The 20114-nt window shown below is 41.2% G+C and overlaps 1 protein-coding gene across 3 annotated transcripts in view; it reads left to right on the top strand.

The window, feature by feature from the left end:
- PDE4D (phosphodiesterase 4D) overlaps window positions 1–20114 on the top strand; it is a 1265930-nt gene that overhangs the window by 485206 nt on the left and 760610 nt on the right. Inside the window, exon 1 of one of the 3 annotated variants that reach the window (XM_073623111.1) lies at window positions 3162–4308. The exons of the other annotated variants lie outside the window; for them this stretch is intronic. Coding sequence (XP_073479212.1) covers window positions 4262–4308 — 47 coding nt within the window. The 5' untranslated portion in view covers window positions 3162–4261. Of the gene's footprint in view, window positions 1–3161; window positions 4309–20114 lie in introns of those variants that run through there. 3 annotated transcript variants of the gene reach the window in all.

Below are 20114 nucleotides of genomic sequence, written 5' to 3'. Positions count from 1 at the left end.
TATGGCCCAATATGTATAGGCACTTCATAATGCTGCGCTGGAACCTTGTCTGTTACTTTATTGATGTCTATTAATTCTCTGTTCATGTTATATACATTTCTGCCAACGGATATCATCGACCATTGTATTTCATGTCATACTGTCATGGTTTGCTGCATACCTTAAAGTGGCTGTAAACCTCAGAAAAAAAAAAAACCTGCAAAACAAAGGCATTATGAGCATATGCATCACATACTAGTTCGTTATGAAATATTTACCTTAGAAGGATGCCCGGCAGTGCCGCCCGCACTCCGCTCCCACGGCCAACATCTTTTCCTGAATATCTCCTAAACGGTGCAAGTTTAGGAGATATTTTCAGTACCTATAGGTAAGCCTCTCTATAGGTTTACTAGTGTATATGTATGTATGAGTGTATGTGTGTGTGTATATATATATATATATATATATATATATATATATATATATATATATATATATATATATATTAGTGCCTTGCAAAAGTATTCACCTCCTTGGAGGATTTGCATCATTTAGTTTACAGAACATACCCACAACTTTGAAGATGTTTTGAAGATGTTTTTTGTTTTTTTATTGTGAAGCAAACAACAAATAGGACAAAATAATAGAAAAAGTCAATGTGCATAACTATTCACCCCCCCAAAGTCAATACTTTGTAGACCACCTTTTGCGGCTATCACAGCTCCAGGTCGCTTTGGATAAGTCTCTATGAGCTTGCCACATCTTACCACTGGGATTTTTGCCTATTCCTCCTGGCAAAACTGCTCCAGCTCCTTCAAGTTGGATGGTTTGCGCTTGTGAACAGCAATCTTTCAGTCCAAGCACAGATTTTCTATTAGATTGAGATCTGGGCTTTGACTAGGCCATTCCAACACATTTACATTTCCCCTCAAACCACTCAAGTGTTGCTTTAGCAGTGTGTTTGGAATCATTGTCCTCCTGGAAGGTGAACCTCCATCCTAGCCTCAAATCGCACAGAGTGGTACAGGTTTTTCTCAAAAATATCCCTGTATTTAGCACCATCCATCTTTCCCTCAACTCTGACCAGTTTCTCAGTCCCGACTGCTAAAAAACATCCTTACACCATGATGCTGCCACCACCATGTTTCACTGTGGGGATGGTGTTCTTTCGGTAATGTGATTTGTTGGGTTTGCGCCAGACATAGCAATTTCTTTGGCCAAAAAGTTCAATTTTATTGTCAACAGACCAGAACACCTTCCTCCATACATTTTGGGAGTCTCCCACATGCCTTTTTGCAAACTCAAAACGTGCCATTTTGTTTTTTGCTGAAAGTAATGGCTTTCTTCTGGCCACTCTGCCATAAAGCCCAATTCTATGGAGCGTACGGCTTATTGTCGTCCTATGTACAGATACTCCAGTCTCTGCTGTGGAACTCTGCAGCTCCTCCAGGGTTACCTTAGGTCTCTGTGCTGCCTCTCTGATTAATGCCCTCCTTGCCCGGTGAGTTTTGGTGTGCTCTTCTCTCTTGTCTCTTGGCAGGTTTGCTGTTGTGCCATGTTCTTTCCATTTGGTTATGATAGATTTGATGGTACTCCTAGGGATCATCAAAGATTTGGATATTTGTTTATAACCTAACCCTGACTTGTGCTTATCAACAACATTCTCCCTTAGACCCCTTTCGCATTGGGGTGGTTTGCAGGCGTTATTGCGCTAAAAATAGTGCCTGCAAACCGCCCCTAAACAGCCTCCGCTGTTTGTTCAGTGTGAAAGCCCGAGGGCTTTCACACTGAAGCGGTGCGCTGGCAGAAGAAGAAAAAATCTCCTGTCAGCCGCTTCTTTGGAGCGGTGAAGGAGCGGTGTATTCACCGCTCCTAAACCGCTCCTGCCAATTGAAATCAATGGGACAGTGCAGCTATACTGCGGTAATACCGCGGCTATAGCCGCGCTATACAAGGGGTTTTAACCCTTTTTCGGCCGCCAGCGGGGGGTTAAAACCGCACCGCTAGCGGCCAAATCCCGCGGTAAAACAGCGCTAAATATAGCCGCATTTTACCGCCGACGCCCCCTACAGCCCCAGTGTGAAAGGGGCCTTACTTGTTTGGAGAGTTCCTTGGTCTTCATGGCAGTGTTTGGTTAGTGGGGCTTCTTGCTTAGGTGTTGCAGCCTCTGGGGCCTTTCAAAACTGTGTGTATATGCAATGACAGATCAGGTGACACTTGGATTGCACACAGGTGGACATCATTTCACTAATTATGTGACTTCTGCAGGTAATTGGTTGCACCAGAGCTTTTTATGGGCTTCATAACAAAAGGGGGTGAATACATTCGAACATGCCAATTATCAGTTTTTTATTTCTGAAAAATAGTTTTATGTATATATTTTTACTTCAACAACTTAGACTATTGTGTTCTGATCCATCACATATAATTCAGATTAAAAAAAAATTGAACTAATGTAACAAAATAGGTAAAAATCCAAGGTGGGGGGGTGAATACTTTTTCAAGGCACTGTTTCTGTGTGTGTATTATGTATGTGTGGGTGTGTGTATGTATGAATATATATGTATATATACATATGTGTATATATACATATAATATATATATATATATATATATATATATATATATATATATATATATATATATATATATAATATGTGTGTATATATATGTGTGTGTATATATATATATATATATATATATATATATAATGTGTGTGTGTATATATATATATATATATGTGTATATATATAATGTGTGTGTGTATATAATGTGATTGGTATAGGTCAGCATGTCTATTGCTGACAGTGGAGCCAGAATAAAGTTACGGTATTGTAAAATGAAATGTGTCATTTCTTTATAAAATTAGTAGAAAGTTTCAGAACCCAGCGGTCATATTTGAAATAAACCTTAATATTCGGGGAAGAAGAAACTTCCGATTAAAATTGGATGCATATAGCAATGAATGATGTGATTTGAAGCAGCCAGGTACACCAGTAATAAAGGCAAATTGTCTTTCAGAGTGCTCATACGTCAGAGATTTTCACATGCTGCTCCTCGGAGAGAGGGGCCGTTGCGTGGACAATTTTTTTCTTTCTAGCTCCTTGAAGTGGACACTGTCGTATGCTGTGTGCGGAGAACCCACCTAGAGGGCCCCCTCGATGCTAGCTGATCCACCGTCAGGCAGCTCTCACTGCAGGCTGAAGCCCATTATGTTGCAGAGCAAGGGTACAGTGTTTGAGTCTGCCAGGGTCCTGCGCTGCAGTCAGAAGAGGATACAGAACAAGTAAAATAAGGTGACGCTGGACCATTTCTGAAGACATCACCCTGCTGACAAAGAACCCTTCCAGATGTCACAATCTCCAGCGTCAGGACTTCTGCCCGGAAACAGTAATCATGGAATTTTAACCCTGGTATGTGAATTACACCTATGATCTTTTCACCCTTGCAATTTTATCAGAAGGCGCTAACATGGCTCTGAGATATGCAAATGAGGGCGAGCATCTAAGAAGATCAATAGTTTAGTCATTTTATGGCAGGGGAGTTGTCCGCCTTTTATGATGTCTAACGTCATATAAGAATTGCCATTTGACAAGCACCTGGGAAAAAAAGAGAGCTAAGGTTGAACCGTGATCTTGGAGTAAAAGCGACTTATTGTTACTCACACGGCTGAAAGAAAAATAACAAAAAAAAAACAGCAGCAGGATCAAGGTTTGGAAAAGCACCAGCCAATAGCATGCTAGGTTCTTTGCACCTTTTACAGAGAAACATAGTTTACATGGGCACAAATGAGCTTTGTATCTGTACAGAAGAGAGAAGAAAATTCACCTGGCACTATGGGAGAACAATTTCAACTTCTACGTCTTTCTGATAACACGTCCAAGGCTTGGTTAGCCCAAAATATCGATGTGACTAACCGTTTGGCACAATACAGGTTTACTCACCACACCAGGGGGCATTGATGCCTGAGTTTCACTTAGCTAACTTTTTAACCCATATTTTATTTCCCCCACCCCCCCTCTATTTTTTCTATACTCTTGTAATCTCTGGCTGATTGTTTTGTGCTTTTAACTAAGCATCGTGGCATACATGGATGGACAGATGCCGGTGAAACACTGTGATAATTTGTTTTTCGCCTCCTGGACATTGCTGCGTACGTGGAATATTTTACTGGCAATAACCTATGACTCCGGCAGAACGGCTTTTAGATTTTGGATTAAATTTATTGAAATTGTGAAGGAAAAAGAACAGCTGGGAAGTTAATGTAGCAGGCTCGCTGAAAATGATGCACGTCAATAATTTTCCATTTCGCAGACATTCTTGGATATGGTAAGCAGTCGATATAACCTTCAGCTGGTCATGTAAAAAAGGAAAAAAATAGTGCTGAAGCTTTGTAAATAAAATGTCACGTCCAGTATTACTGGTGTTTTATCCAATGAGCAGACGCTTTTACCCCTAAACAGGGAGTTGCCACTATTTACCATTACATTCATTCTGGCTGTACCACATGCCACTTTTAGATATTATGTTGGAATACCCATGTTGTATATGACTTTGTGAACAAGGAATAACACAAGCAATTCAAATTGGTAGCATTGATCACCTTTTCCGGCACGCTGGAGAATGTATATACAATTTGTATCATAAAAATTCAAACAAGTATAAGAGAACTAAACCAGGAGGAGAATGGGCAACCTTCTCTATTGTTACCAAAATAGTCACTACTCATATTTTACGTTGGTTGACGGTAGATCAACCTGTACGTAGATGGCTTAAAGTAAAGCAAGATCACAGTAGTTTAGACCAGATTGAAACCCCATAGAAATCCTTAACATCGTACTTTAAACACTCATACTGTCATCATATAATAACTAGCAGTGAAAAAGTAGCCAATTTTGTTTTTATTTAAAGTGGTTAAAAAGCCACAACGTTTTTTACCTTATGCATCCTATGAATTAAAACAGTCTATAGATTACTTCATTTTCTTTCCTTCCACCACGGGTGAAAGGAAAGAAAATCGTTCAATTCCCCCATCAACACAATCAATGTTGATGGAGGAATGCCTCCCGCAGGGCTATTGTGTTCTTCTGGCTGTGGGGCGCACAGGGAGCCTTCCCAGCAGATGATTACTGCTAGTGGCAATAGCCGCTGGCAGTAATTGAATGTAGATCGATGGATCGACTTGAGTACAATCAGCCTGCTCATACATGGAACCGTCCTAATTTCGATCTATGTATGGCCGACTTAAGGTGAAAAAAAAAACCCCTCTGAGTTCTGCTCTCCCCCCAGCCCCCCTCATACTTACCTGAGCCCAATCTTGATCCAGCGCTGTGCACAAGATCAGCATCTCTCTGCTCTTTCTCTCCTCACTGGCTCAGAGGCAGCAGTGGGAACCATTGGTTCCTGCTGCTGTCAGTCACAGCCAGTGAGGAGAGAGCAGTGAGTGGGCCCAAGCCGCACTCTGTGTGTCAATGGACACACAGAGCCGGACTCAGGAGCAAGCCTGCATGAGTGCCCCCATAGGGGCAGGGGGCAGGAGCTGGGAATGCTTGTGGGGGACCCGAGAAGTAAGGGATTGGGGCTGCTTTGTGCAAAACCATGGCACAGAGCAGGTAAGTATAACATGTTTGTTATTTAAAAAAAAAATGTAGGTTTACAATCACTTTCATATGGCAGTACTTCATATGACCTCCTGGGCTTTCAGTAGGGATATCTGAATGATGCCCGCAGCTCCAGGCATCATTCAGATATAATTTTTTTTCAGCCAGTGATTCCCTGCACCGTAAGAAGTATCATAGTGGCTGTTCAGCCATTTGATCATTCTTACATGCTGCGGCAGGGGGCGTCACGCTGCCCTCCGGTGCTTCTACCAGCTCGCCTGTGCGATCAGCGAACTGGAGAAGGAATGCGCCGACACCGGAAGTTAGTCATAGAGAAAACTGAGGGCTAGATGGTCCTCGGCAGTCTCTATGACTCTTGGAGGCCCGGGCGCGACGTTATGATATTACATCCGGGCCGGCGGAAGTAAACAATGCTGGAGACTCGGCTGGAAAGCCTGAGGTCGTTTATTTTTTATTTTTTTTATCTCAGGCTTTCCAGCCTGGAGGAGAGATGTGGGGTCTTGTAGACCCCACATCTGTCCATAAAGAGGACCTGTCATGCCCTATTCCTATTACAAGGCATGTTTACAGTCCTTGTAATAGTAATAAAAGTGATCAGAATTTTTTTTTTTTTTTTTAAAGGGAAAGTGTAAAAAAAAAAAAAAAAAAGTAAATAAACAGTAAAAAAAATAAATATAAAAGCGCCCCTGGCCCCGCAACCTCGCACGCAGAAGCTAATGCATACGTAGGTCGCGTCCGTATATGCAAACGAAGTTCAAACCACACATGTGAAGTATCACCGCAAATGTTAGCGTTGGAGCAATAATTCTAGCCCAAGACCTCCTCTGTAACTTACATTTTCTTTAAGCGTCGCCTATGGAAATTTTTAAGTACTGAAGTTATCTGTCAAAATTGGGCTAACTTTACTGTTTTTTCTATTCATGAAAGTGTTCCTTCTAATCGAGTTTGAAAAATTGCTGCGCAAATACCATGTGACATAAAAAGTTGCAATGGCCGCCATTTTAATCTCTAGGGTCTCTGGTAAAAAAAAAATATATATAGATCTATATATATATAGATCTATATATATATATAGATCTATATCTATATATATATATATATATATATCTATATATATATATATATAATATTTGGGAGTTCTGAGTCATTTTCTAGCAAAAAAATTATGATTTTTACATGTAGGAGTGCTGGAATTTGCACAGTATGGAAGTGGTTAAAAATAAGTCAAGGCCATACTAGTGCTCTGTGCCTGGATACTGCAGATAATAATTCAACATGGCCACGACTACACTGAATTACTGTGCAAAAGTAATCTAAATCGGCAGAAGCACGTCACTTCCAGTAATCCAATTAGTAAACTAGTGCATGTCCAAGAACTCTTTTCTTTAGGCTACTTTCACACTGGGAAGCCTGGCCTTTAGTGCTAAAGCGTTGCTTATTTTAGTGGCGCTTTTCATCCGCTAGCGGGGCGCTTTTTACCAAAAAAAATTGTAAAAAGTCCAGCTTTGCAGCGCTTTTCATGGGATTTGGAAGCACTGCCCATTCACTGCAAGGGGCAGAGCATTTTGGCGTAAATGGCTCCGAGTGTGCAATAGATGCTAACCTGGACAGTATTGTAGGTGAGCAGGAAATGCAATATTGGTTCAAGCCAGTGCCATTGTCTACTTTTTCCTTAGTGCGACATTTAGCTCCCCGTGATTGGCTGGCTGTGCATTGTTTACCTCCTTACTTTGATAACTGTTTGCCAAAATTTCCTAGAAATGTTGCATAATTTGCCTAAAAAATGGGTTAAAAACGAAGTGCACGTGGGCACTTGGGCCGTATGAAGTAAAAGTCAGGCGTATTTTCCCACCCACATTCTACAGCTGCTGCATACAGGTCAATTAGGGCTTGTTAACACCGGAACGCAGTGTGGGAAACCAACGTTCCATGTGCGTTTCCCACACCACATTCAAAATATACTGGGTGTGCGATCTGCTGCGGGTGTCCATATAATCCTAAGGACACCCCAAAAATGAATTTGAAATGCAGTGCATTTGCCTGCACTAGATCGCATAGTACTGTAGTACCATGTGACCCTGTGCAGTGCATGTTTGAAAAGTAGCGCCTGCATTACTTTTGGTGTAATCCAGTGAGATTTCAGCTTATTCAAATGAATGGGCTGAAAATCACATCGCACTTCGAGTGCATAGGAATCGCACAGGCACATTGACCACATTCATGTGCGATAGTGAACGGGCTCTTATGGGATGCTGCTGCTGCACACGAGCATACTGTACACCAGAACTTGCATAAGCATGCATGTGGAGATGGGTGTAAGCACCTGGACATATAGGGCTTGATTTACTAAAACTGGAGATTGTAAAATCTGGTGCAGCTCTACATAGAAAACAATCAGCTTCCAATTTTTTTGTCAAAGTTTTATTGATCAGTCTGAATTTAGAAGCCGATTGGCTACCAAGCAAAGCTGCACCAGATTTTGCACTCTCCATATTTAGTAAATCAACGCCATACTGTCTGCCACCAGAGGTGAATGTCTGTACACTTGCGCTTGTTTACGCCAGCGCATACCAGCGTTCAGCCGTATCCTGTAATTGATTTTTATTGACTGCCATATGTGGCAGCTGTGGATCCCCGGCAGGGAAATATACTCAGATTGTAACCTCAAACAGCCACAGGTGCTCATGTGATTGCCGCCAGTGAGAGAATGTTGTGATCAGTTTTCTAATAGTATTTGCTTACAGCGATCTGATAATTCAGGTCAGCCACCAGCAAGTGAAGTGTCATGCAAGGGTAATAACATTATCTTTGATCTTCACCCTTTACTTACCAGCCTTAAAGAGTAACTCCACTTACATGGGAAAAATATAGCGTATACAATTGCGACACAAGTCATATTGTAATCAAATGTTATTAAAAATGACCTTTCCTTTCCAATCTGCAGCTCTGTAATTCTCTGTAAAGTGCAATGCAATGCGGTGACCTGGAGGTGTTCTGTAGACAATGCAATGCGGTGACCTGGAGGTGTTTTGTAGACAGAATGTGTACAGCACGCCCCTAGAAACATAATTTCCTGCTAAAGTGATTGGATCACTGGTTTTCCCAGAAGTCTACACTAAGATACAAATCAGATATCAGGCATCCCCTGCAACAAAAAAAAATTCATTTTTGGTGAGATACTCCCAAAAGGAAATCACGGCTAAAGGGATGCTGACCCTGAATTGTTCCTCATTAGAGCCCTACAGGTGCAGCAGATGGCTGATAATTATGAAACCACTCCCATTAGACTCACTGAACACAGGGGCACAGAGGAACAAACAGGGATTATTTCAGAATAACAAAAGGTAGGAATCTGCAACAACGTTTGTTAAAGTCCCTGTAATGTACAGACTGAGATCACCCAGAGGGGAATGTTTTTTTTTTTTTCTCAACAAAAGTGGAGTTACACTTTAAATGACACTTGTATAGGGAATTGCAATCCATGGTTTTGTTATGGTTTTGTGTGTTCTACAATAGAGTAGGTGGGAGGCCTTTTATTTGGAGGTGTCAAAAGTGCTTGGGGCAGATCTCTGTCTTGTGCAGAGAATTCTGGAGGTCCACTTGAGTTGGCTACAGTATTTACTTAAAGTGACACTACATTTTGACACAAACAAAAACGATATATTTTATTCAAGTGTGTATTCTTAAATCAAACAAGTTCCTTCTATTGCTTTCAGCCTTCTCCAAATCTCCATTTTTTTTCTTTTTTTAGCTGCTGTGATCTGACTTCCTGTTAGTAGGTGGCTACTTTTGTTCTCCAATGTCCCACTGTATGTAGGAATATAAACTAGGAACTAGAGACTATGGGATGTGTAGTATGCATAGAGCAATGACTGCAACTAAGGTGCACTGCACATTTCAGATTACAGGGCTGTAAACACAGAGGGACGCTCCACTTCATTCCAGGGACACTCCACTTCATTCCAGGGACACTCCACTTCATTCCGGGGACACACCACTTCATTCCGGGGACACTCCACTTCATTCCGGGGACACTCCACTTCATTCCGGGGACACACCACTTCGTTCCGGGGACACACCACTTCGTTCCGGGGACACACCACTTCGTTCCGGGGACACTCCACTTCGTTCCGGGGACACACCACTTCGTTCCGGGGACACACCACTTCGTTCCGGGGACACTCCACTTCGTTCCGGGGACACACCACTTCGTTCCGGGGACACACCACTTCGTTCCGGGGACACTCCACTTCGTTCCGGGGACACACCACTTCATTCCGGGGACACTCCACTTCATTCCAGGGACACTCCACTTCATTCCAGGGACACTCCACTAAATTCCAGGGACACTCCACTAAATTCCAGGGACACTCCATTAAATTCCAGGGACACTCCACTAAATTCCAGGGACACTCCACTAAATTCCAGGGACACTCCACTAAATTCCAGGGACACACCACTTCATTCCAGGGACACACCACTTCAGGTGTGAATGGGCGTGTCATGCTAAAATGCACTTTTTGACATGTTTTCCATGCGACAAATGTGCCCCAAAAAATCAGGGTATCGGGGGAGCAGTGACAGCCCAGGCTTGGAGGCTCAGTTTGCAGGTAAGGACCTGGAGAGGTTTGTTTGCGCCCCCCCCCCCCCCAATGACAGGGAGGGAGGAGGGGGTGAGGGGGGAGAGAGGAGAGCAGAGGGGACAGCAGCCCATCACCGAGGGACACACTTTGACCACGGTGATCAGGGCGTAGCTGCCCTGGTTATCGTGGTCGGTTTAGAGAGGCCATACAGGAAGTGGTAGGTTTAGGTTTTTTTTTTACAGTTTAAGGGACCATAAGCAGCAGTGTGAACCGAGGCAAAATGAGGGATTTTCCTTTACTGTCACTGTCGGTGACAACAGCGAATATGAGAAATCGAGAGGATCTCCCTAAAAGGGGCAGAGACAGCAATGAAACCTTGCAAGGATTCTAATAGCTACTCTATCCAAAACTAAAGAAAAAATGGATATGCCTTTATTTTTACTTTAACCACTTCCCGCCCGCCGTACGCCAAATGACATCCGCGGCTTTGAGTGGGTATATCTGAATGATGCCTGTAGCTACAGGCATCATTCAGATATCGTCTTTTAGAGCCGGCGAATCTGTGCACCATAAGAATGATCATAGCAGCTGTTCCGCCACTTGATCGTTCTTCTGGGAGCCCTCCGGTGCTTCTACCGACTCACCGCTACGATCGGTGAGTCGGACACAGGATCCGCCGGGCCCGGATGTTCAGAATAGAGATCTCCAGCGGACCAGATGGTCGCCGGAGTCTTTATGATCATTCGGAGGCCGGGCGCGATGTTATGACGTCACGCCCAGCCTCTGTATTTAAAAAAACGGCGCCGCTTCGGCTGGGAAGCGGTGATCGTTTTTTGTTTTTTTTTATTTCAGGATTCCCAGCCTAGAGGTGAGATGTGGGGTCTTATTCACCCCATATCTCACTGTAAAGAGGACATGTCATGCCATATTCCTATTACAAGGTTTACATTCCTTATAATAGAAAAAAAAGTGATCAAAACTTTTTTGGGAAAGAAAGTGTCAAGCTATAATAAAGTAAAATTAACAATAAGAAGAAAAAAACATTTTTAAAGCTCCCCTGTCCCCGTGAACTCGCACTTAGAAGTGGACGCATACGTAAGTCCCGCCCACATATGTAAACGGTGTTCAAACCACACATGTGAGGTATTGCTGCGAACGTTGGAGCGAGAGCAATAATTTTGGTCCTAGACCTCCTCTGTAACTCAAAACATGTAATCAGTAAAAAATTTCAAGCGTCGTCTATGGGGATTTTTAAGTAGCGAAGTTTGGCGCCATTCCATGAGCGTGTGCAATTTTGAAGCGTGACATGTTAGGTATCTATTTACTCGTCATAACTTCATCTTTCACATTATGCAAAAACATTGGGCTAACTTTACTGTTTTTTGTTTTGTTTTTAAAGCACAAAACTGTTTGTTTTTTTTTTGTTTGTTTTTTTAAACGCATTAGAAAAATTGCTGCGCAAATACCGTGCGAGATAAAAAGTTGCAATGACCGCCATTGTATTCTCTAGGGTCTTTGCTAAAAAAACATATATAATGTTTGGGGGTTCTGTGTAATTTTCTAGCAAAAAAATGATGATTTTTACATGTAGGAGAGAAATGTCAGAATTGACCTGGTAGGCAAGTGGTTAAGTAGTGGGTGCATATATATTATTTTTGCAGAATTAGGATATTGTTCCATGTCACTTTAACCACTTGACCTCCGGAAGGTTTTACCCCCTTCATGACCAGGGCAATTTTTGCTATTTAGCATTGCAATAATTTAACTGGTAATTGCTTGGTCATGCAACACTGTACCCAAACAAAATTGATATCATTATTTTCCACACAAATAGTTTTTTTTTTTGGTGGTATTTGATCATCACTGGGTCTTTTAATTTTGTGCGAATTTAAAAAAAAGAAAAACAATATTTTTTTTTTCTGCTACAAAACATATACAATAAAAAAAAAATAAAACATCACATTTCTTCATACATTTTGGCCAAAATGTATTCTGCTACATGCCTTTGATCCCAATAAGTGTATATTGGTTGGTTTGCGTGAAAGTTATATTGCCTACAAACTGTGGTGTGTATATATACTGGATTGTTGTTTTGTTTTGTTTTTTTGTAATAGTAATAGTGGTGATCAGCGACTTATAATGAAACTGCAATAGTGCAGCGGGGAATCTTACACTAACTGACACGGGGGGGGGGGACTGCCTAACTGCCACTGACATCACCAGTGACATTAATAGAGTGATAATATTATACGCTGTCACTGTACTAATGACACTGGCTGGGAAGGGGTCTAGGACGATCAAGGATTAAGTGTGCTTAACTATGTGTAATGTGTTTAAAGAGTGCTGCTTTTACTAATAGATCTCTAAGTTTTTATAATAAATCTCTAAGTTTTACATCCCCGTTTTGCAGGGATGGTAAATGGAGAGATCGTTCTTTCTGTACAGAGCTCTGTGTTAATTGTCAACACAGAGCTCTGGGCTGTGATTGCACACTGCCGATCAGCAGGTCCCATCCGTGAATCAATAGCCAGGACGTGCCAACAGGCTCCTGCTGTATACAATCACTGCGGGTGCTGGGGGCATGGGGCGCATGTGCGTGCCCTAAAACCGCAAGCAGATCTCACCCCTCTAGGACCAAGGGAGGGGTGAGATCTGTTTACAACACCTTCGGTCCGCCGTGGCCACAAGTTCCGCTGCTTTGGAAGGATTTAAAGTCTTGCTGTAATCACTTTTGCTGGTTTTGAATTTTCACAATGTGAGTGTAAAGATTGAAGGTTTTAAGTGCATTCTATTAAAAAATTTTTATACGGTATTACACTATTGGTGCACTTTTATTATTCACATGTGGAGAATATGTGAGACACACGGCTGGAATTTGGATACTCGCTTTGAAACCCTATCCATGTGGTTTAAATGCGTTTTAGCCTAACATGAGTGTGTAGGCATTGGATTTGGTGAGTGCGTTTCTTTAGGGGAGTGGAATCGCAGACACATGTGTGGTGGATGGAATAGGAGAACCTCACATCGAGTTTGGATTTACTTTGAACATTATATGGACTATTTTTTGCATTCTGCCTTTTTGATTGAATAGTTTCACTATTATATTATCCTATTTCACTTGTCACAGGGTGGATTTGCATTCATTTATTATAATTTTTTTATTTCTTGTTCAACATTTTTTTTATTTCTACCTATGTTTACTCATACTTAGTCACATGTTATTTTGAGGTGATCAAACACCTACCTGACTATATATCTAGCGCCCCTATTTTTGCTTTTTGTCATGTACATAATTTTTTATTGACAAGTGGTTAAAATACAGCTTTTAATTCTAAGGCACTGCCTTGCAATATGCACACTCCGCATGGGCACTGGACTGTCTATAAGGTTAATCAGATAGGCAGCCAACTGAAGGAGTGTGCACAGCAGGCTGACAACATTGCAACAATTGTGAGGGAGTGGCTTAGAGTTGTCAGTCTGCAACAGTAAGTGCTGTTACTGGTAGGACCTCCAGGTAAGAAACTCTGCAACAGTTTTACAAAGAAAATATTTACGTAAAGCTGAACTCCAGGTACAAATTTTTGCAGCTCCCTATTTATTAATACATCATTAAACATATATATATAAACAAATCGGGCGGAGCCTTGTTCCCACATTACCGCGTACCCGGAAACAGAGGTCCTTTCTGGCTTGGAGTTTTGAATTTACATGCGCATGTTCTTTTTATCCATTGTGAGTGTAATTTAATAAGTATTTTAATAGTTTTTTTACTGCACTATGGAGAGGCACGTATCTCCTTTTTTTTTTTTTTTTTGCATGAATACCCCTGTGTGGAGCTCTGGTTGGTCTGTTCAGAGGGTCATGGAGATCTGGTAAGCAGGTACTGCATTACAGTTTGGGTGACGGTCGCTGCTGTTGACACGTTTTGGTGTTGAATTTAGTTAAAGTGGAGTTCCACGCACTTTTACAACTCTTCAGCATCCCTCACTAAACTGTGCACTGTAAACAAATTGGATATTTAAATTTTTTTTTCTCAGCACTTACTGTATGCCTGCTGTATTCATTTTTTCACTTCCTCCTCCCTGGCCACGGCCCATCGCATCATTTCCTGTTTGCAATGCCTTCTGGGAAGGGGCGGCAACTTCCTCTGACACTGCCGTTGCTATGGAAACCTGACCTGAAACCTATTACACTGCTTGTGCTGAGCATGTGCGAGATCTGCAAGGATGAGATCCAGGAAGAAATACAGTCTGGCCTCAGATGCCCACACTTAAGATGGCCACGGCCCGCTGTAAGATTATAAAATAACAAACTACTGCTATAAACTAACAAAACAGACCTTAGTTTACAGACTAACTTTACTAGAATACATTAAGCTTGTGTATTATAGGGGTATTTTTATTTAAAAAGTATAATTTTGGCCGGAACACCACTTTAAGCAGCACTGTATCACTAATATATTTAATTTGATTATTGGGGCTTTTTTGTAGACTTTAAATTTTCACACCTAATTTTTATTTTATTTATTTTGTTTGTGCCATTAATGTTGTCACAATTCACCGTTTTTTTCAAATATTTGGCTATAGCGCAACAGTACATTATATACAGTGCCTTGAAAAAGTATTCATACCCCTTGAAATTTTCCTCATTTTGTCATGCTACAACCAAAAACATATTTTATTGGGATTTTATGTGATAGACCAACACAAAGTGGCACATAATTGTGAAGTGGAAGGAAAATAATAAATGGATTTCAATTTTTTTAACAAATATGTGAAAAGTGTGGCGTGCATTTGTATTCAGCCCCCCTGAGTCAATACTTTGTAGAACCACCTTTCACTGCAATTACAGCTACAAGTCTTTTTGGGGATGTTTCTACCAGCTTTGCACATCTAGAGAGTGATATTTTTGCCCATTCTTCTTTGCAAATTAGCTCAAGCTCTGTCAGATTGCATGGAGAGCGTCTGTGAACAACAATTTTCAAGTCTTACCACAGATTCTCAATAGGATTTAGGTTTGGACTTTGACTGGGCCATTCTAACACATGAATATGCTTTGATCTAACAATTCCATTGTATCTCTAGGTGTAGGTTTAGGGTTGTTGTCCTGCTGGAAGGTGAACCTCCGCCCCAGTCTCAAGTCTTTTGCAGACTCTAATGCCCCGTACACACGGTCGAACATTCTGACGACAAAATCCTAGGATTTTTTCCGACAGATGTTGGCTCAAACTTGTCTTGCATACACACGGTCACACAAAGTTGTCGGAAAATCCGATCATTCTGAACGCGGTGACGTAAAACACGTACGTGGGGACTATAAACGGGGCAGTAGCCAATAGCTTTTATCTCTTTATTTATTCTGAGCATGCGTGGCACTTTGTGCGTCGGATTTCTGTACACACGATCGGAAATTCCGACAACGGATTTTGTTGTCGGAAAATTTTATAGCCTGCTCTCAAACTTTGTGTGTCGGAAAATCCGATGGAAAAAGTCAGATGGAGCCCACACACTGTCAGAATTTCCGACAACACACTCCGATCGCACATTTTCCTTCGGAAAATCCGACCGTGTGTACGCGGCATAACAGGTTTTCTTCTGAGATTGCCCTGTATTTGGCTCCATCTATCTTCCCATCAACTCTGACCAGCTTTCCTGTCTCTGCTGAAGAAAAGCATCCCCACAACACGATGCTGCCACCACTATGTTTCACGGTGGGGATGGTTTGTTCAGGGTGATGTTCAGTGTTAGTTTTCTGCCACACATAGCATTTTGCTTTTAGGCCAAAAAGTTCAATTTTGGTCACATCTGACCTGAGCACCTTCTTCCACATGTTTGCTGTGTCCCCCACATGGCTTCTCACAAACTGAAAACAGGACTCCTTATGGTTTTCTTTCAACAATGGCTTTCTTCTTGTCACTCTTCCATAAAGGCCAGATTTGTGGAGTGAACGACTGATAGTTGTCTTGTGGACAGATTCTCCCACCTGAGCTGTGGATCTCTGCAGCTCCTCCAGAGTTACCATGGACCTCTTGGTTGCTTCTCTGATTAATGCTCTCTTTGCCCAGCCTGTCAGTTTAGGTGGACAATGCCTTGGTAGGTTTGCAGTTGTGCCATACTCTTTCCATTTTCGGATGATGGATTGAACAGTGCTTCGTGAGATGTTCAAAGCTTAGGATATTTTTTTATAACCAACTTCTCCACAACTTTTATCCCTGACCTTTCTGGTGTGTTTCTTGGCCTTTGTGATGCTGTTTGTTCACTAAGGTTCTCTAACAATCCTCTGAGGGCTTCATACAACATCTGTATTTATACTGAGATTAAATTGCACACAGGTGGACTCTATTTACTAATTAGGTGACTTCTGAAGGCAATTGGTTCTACTAGATTTTAGTTAGGGGTATCAGACTAAAGGGGGCTGAATACAAATGCACGCCACACTTTTTTCTCATTTTTTTTTTTTTGTAAAAAACGTTGAAAACCATTTTATCTTTTTCCTTCCACTTTACAAGTATGTGCCACTCTGTGTTGGTCTATCACACAAACTCACAATAAAATACATTTAAGTTTTTGGTTTTAAAATGACAAAATGTAGAAAATGTCAAGGGGTATGAATACTTTTTCAAGGCACTGTACTTGTTTAGTGGTAGGGATACTTTCTCTTATGTGTTTGCAGCTTTAAAATTTATTATGATATTTGTTGCACAAACGCTGTTATTTTTTTCTTTTTTTTTTGTACTTTTTTTTTTTATTTTCACTGCCCAGTCACAGGCAGAGGGTGGGGAGGGGACCTGGTAGTGAAACAACAGCAGAGAAAGATCAGGTCCCCTCCCTTTCTAGACTTGACTATGCTGTGGGGCAGAGCTGTGTAAGTCTAAGTACTGGGTGGACAGAAATACACATTTTGATGTATGCCTAATTTGTATAATCATGTTTAGGAAAATAGACTGAAACAATTGGTCTTGTGTCCTACCAGTTCATGGGGGGGGATGTTTGTCTGAGATAATTCCCCCCCAGGGACTTTTATTAGTAGACACAATTGTATGTGGTCTTCAGTAGTGACATTGATAGACTCCACTCAGAGCAGCTTTGAGCGAATGTTCATATAGCAGTCTGTACTTGGGATATATTTTACTACAACATAAAAGAGAATATTTGCATTTTGGGTTTATAGTTTATGCAAAACAGCAATCATAAATGTAAATACATGCAAATGTGTGTCTTATTTATGCTAATGTCATTGAGAAATCCTAAATTGATTGCTATTCCTGTGTTTTTCTGCTTTATTTTCTGAGACCAAAGCGTATTTAACCTAGATACGGCTGCTGAGGTTTTCTAATATGATTGTTTCACTACAAAATATACCAATCAACCATTACAATATTACCACTGACAGGTAAAACGAAGAACATTGATTAATGATTATCTCATTACAATGGCACCTGAAAGTGGGTGGAGATATATTGGGCAACAAGTGAACATGTTGTCTCTGAAGTTGACGTGTGGAAAGCAGAAAAAAATGGGAATAAAGATTTGAGCAACTTTGACAAGGGCTAAATTGTAATGGCTGGACAACTGGGTCTGGGCTGCAGCCTTTGTGGGTTGTTCCTGTTCTGCTGTGGTTGGGACCTACCAAAAGTGGTCCAAGGAAGGACAACCATCAAACCAGTGACAGGGTCTTGGGAGGCCAAGGTTCATTGATGCACCTGGGGAGTGCAGACGTGCAGATAGAAGAGCTACTGTATGTCAAATTGCTGTAAAAGGTATTGGTGGTTTTGATAGAAAGGTATCAGAACACACAGTGCATCTCAGTTTGCTGCATATGGGGCTGAGTAGCCGCAGACCAGTTGGAGTGCCCTTGCTGACCCGTGTCCACAGCCATAAATGTCTACAATGGGCATGTGAGCATCAGAACTGGACCCCAGAGCAAAGGAAAATAGTGCCTTTGAGGTGTTGACTTGGCCTCCAATTTCTCCAGATCTCTGTCCAATTGAGCATCTGTGGAATGTACTGGAAAAATAAGTCCGATCAATGGAGGCTAGACCCCACAACTTACTGGACCTAAAGTAACAGCTGCTGTCAGCTTGGTGCCAGATATCACAGCATACCTTCAGAGGTCTAGTAGAGTCCATGCCTCAATGGGTCAGGGCTGTTTTGGTGGCAAAAGGTGGACCTTCTCAAAATTAGCGGTGGTCATGTTATGGCTGATAGAAGCATGCATTAGATTCTCCATGCCAATGGTGAAATTACATCTCCATATGTATTACGATAAAAGAACATTGAAAGCCGAAATCCGAAAATTATATATTTTGCCACCTTGGGGCAGTGTAAGTATGGTAACAGTGGCGGCTGGTGTTTTTTTCTTTTGGGGGGGCGGCAAGCAAACAATATTAATTCGCTATTCTAACACACCTGGATGGGCTCGAAGCAAAATGCTCTGCATCTGGAGCCCACCCTATTTTGAAGCCTATTAAATCCTCTGGCTCTAATAAGGTGCTTCAAAAATAAAACAGCCGCTGTAATTAATGCGCTCGGCATCCTGAAAGGGGCCGGACGCATGGATAGCGGAGGCGGCACCCATGCGCCCTTAATGGACGGGCCGCCCCTATATAGTAATGTGATACCTGGTCTACCTCTGCAGAAGCTGTAATTCACTGTCGTAGCCTGAGCTACTACAGTGATGGTGGTGGCCTCTCAGGTGCTGTGCTGAGCAACTGCATTCTGCATAGTAATAGAGGAGGTCGCTTTATCAGCATGGCTACCATTAAGAGAACACCTTTCTTTTTCTCAGTGAATGCAAACCATTCTCTAAATTAGATGAAGGGGGATTGTGATGTCACCGCTCCTTCTCTCTGTTGTAAAAGAAGCAACAGCAAGTAGCTTTCTATATTGTGAATAAATATATATATAAATACCTTATACATAGGTACATTATACCTATCTTTACCAGTAGGTGGCACTGCAGTATTATAGTGTGTATTCTCTGTGGTAATGTAATCACAGGATGTACTTGTATTGTCCTGTTTCCTGTAAGACATGATAAAGACATCCTCCATGAAAGTAAAGCTATGCTCTGCATACAACAAGCTTCCAAGCGCATGATTTCAATAACCTGCTAACACAAAATATTGACATTTTGGGCCCAATTTCAACATTTTCACTTAGGGGTGTACTCACTTTTGTTGCCAGCTATTTAGACATTAATGGCTGTGTGTTGAGTTATTTTGAGGGGACAGCAAATTTACACTGTTATACAAGCTGTACACTCACTACTTTACATTGTAGCAAAGTGTCATTTCTTCAGTGTTGTCACATGAAAAGATAGAATAAAATATTTACAAAAATGTGAGGGGTGTACTCACTTTTGTGATATAGTGTGTGTGTGTGTGTGTGTATGTATGTATATATATATATATATATATATATATATATATATATATATATATATATATATATATATATATATTTTATATATATATATATATATATATATATATATATATATCAGGGACGTGCGGTGAGGTCAGTGGCTGGTGAGGCACTGCCTAGTATCAGAGCCAGATACACACAGGTTGCATACGATGTGAACGTTAGAGCGAGAGCAATAATTCTAGCACTAGACCTCCTCTGTAACTCTAAACATGTAACCTGTAAAAATTTTGAAAGTGTTGCCTATGGAGATTTTTAAGTACTGAAGTTTGGTGCCATTCTATTTACTCGGCGTAACATCATCTTTCCTTTCACATTATATAAAAAAAAATCGAACTAACTTCAGTGTTTTTTTTTTTTTTTATTATTCATTGTCCAAAAAAAAACACGTTTGAAAAATTGCTGCGCAAATACTGTGTGACATAAAAAGTTGAAACAACCGCCATCTTATTCCCTAGGGTGTCTGCTAAAACAATATATATAATGTTTGGGGGTTCTGAGTAATT

This window comes from Aquarana catesbeiana, linkage group LG01, assembly GCF_042186555.1.
Source record: "Aquarana catesbeiana isolate 2022-GZ linkage group LG01, ASM4218655v1, whole genome shotgun sequence".
In the NCBI taxonomy this organism is placed as follows: Eukaryota; Metazoa; Chordata; class Amphibia; order Anura; family Ranidae; genus Aquarana; species Aquarana catesbeiana.
The sequence above is the reverse complement of the archived record's forward strand: the minus strand, read 5'-3'. Positions and strand labels throughout refer to the sequence as shown.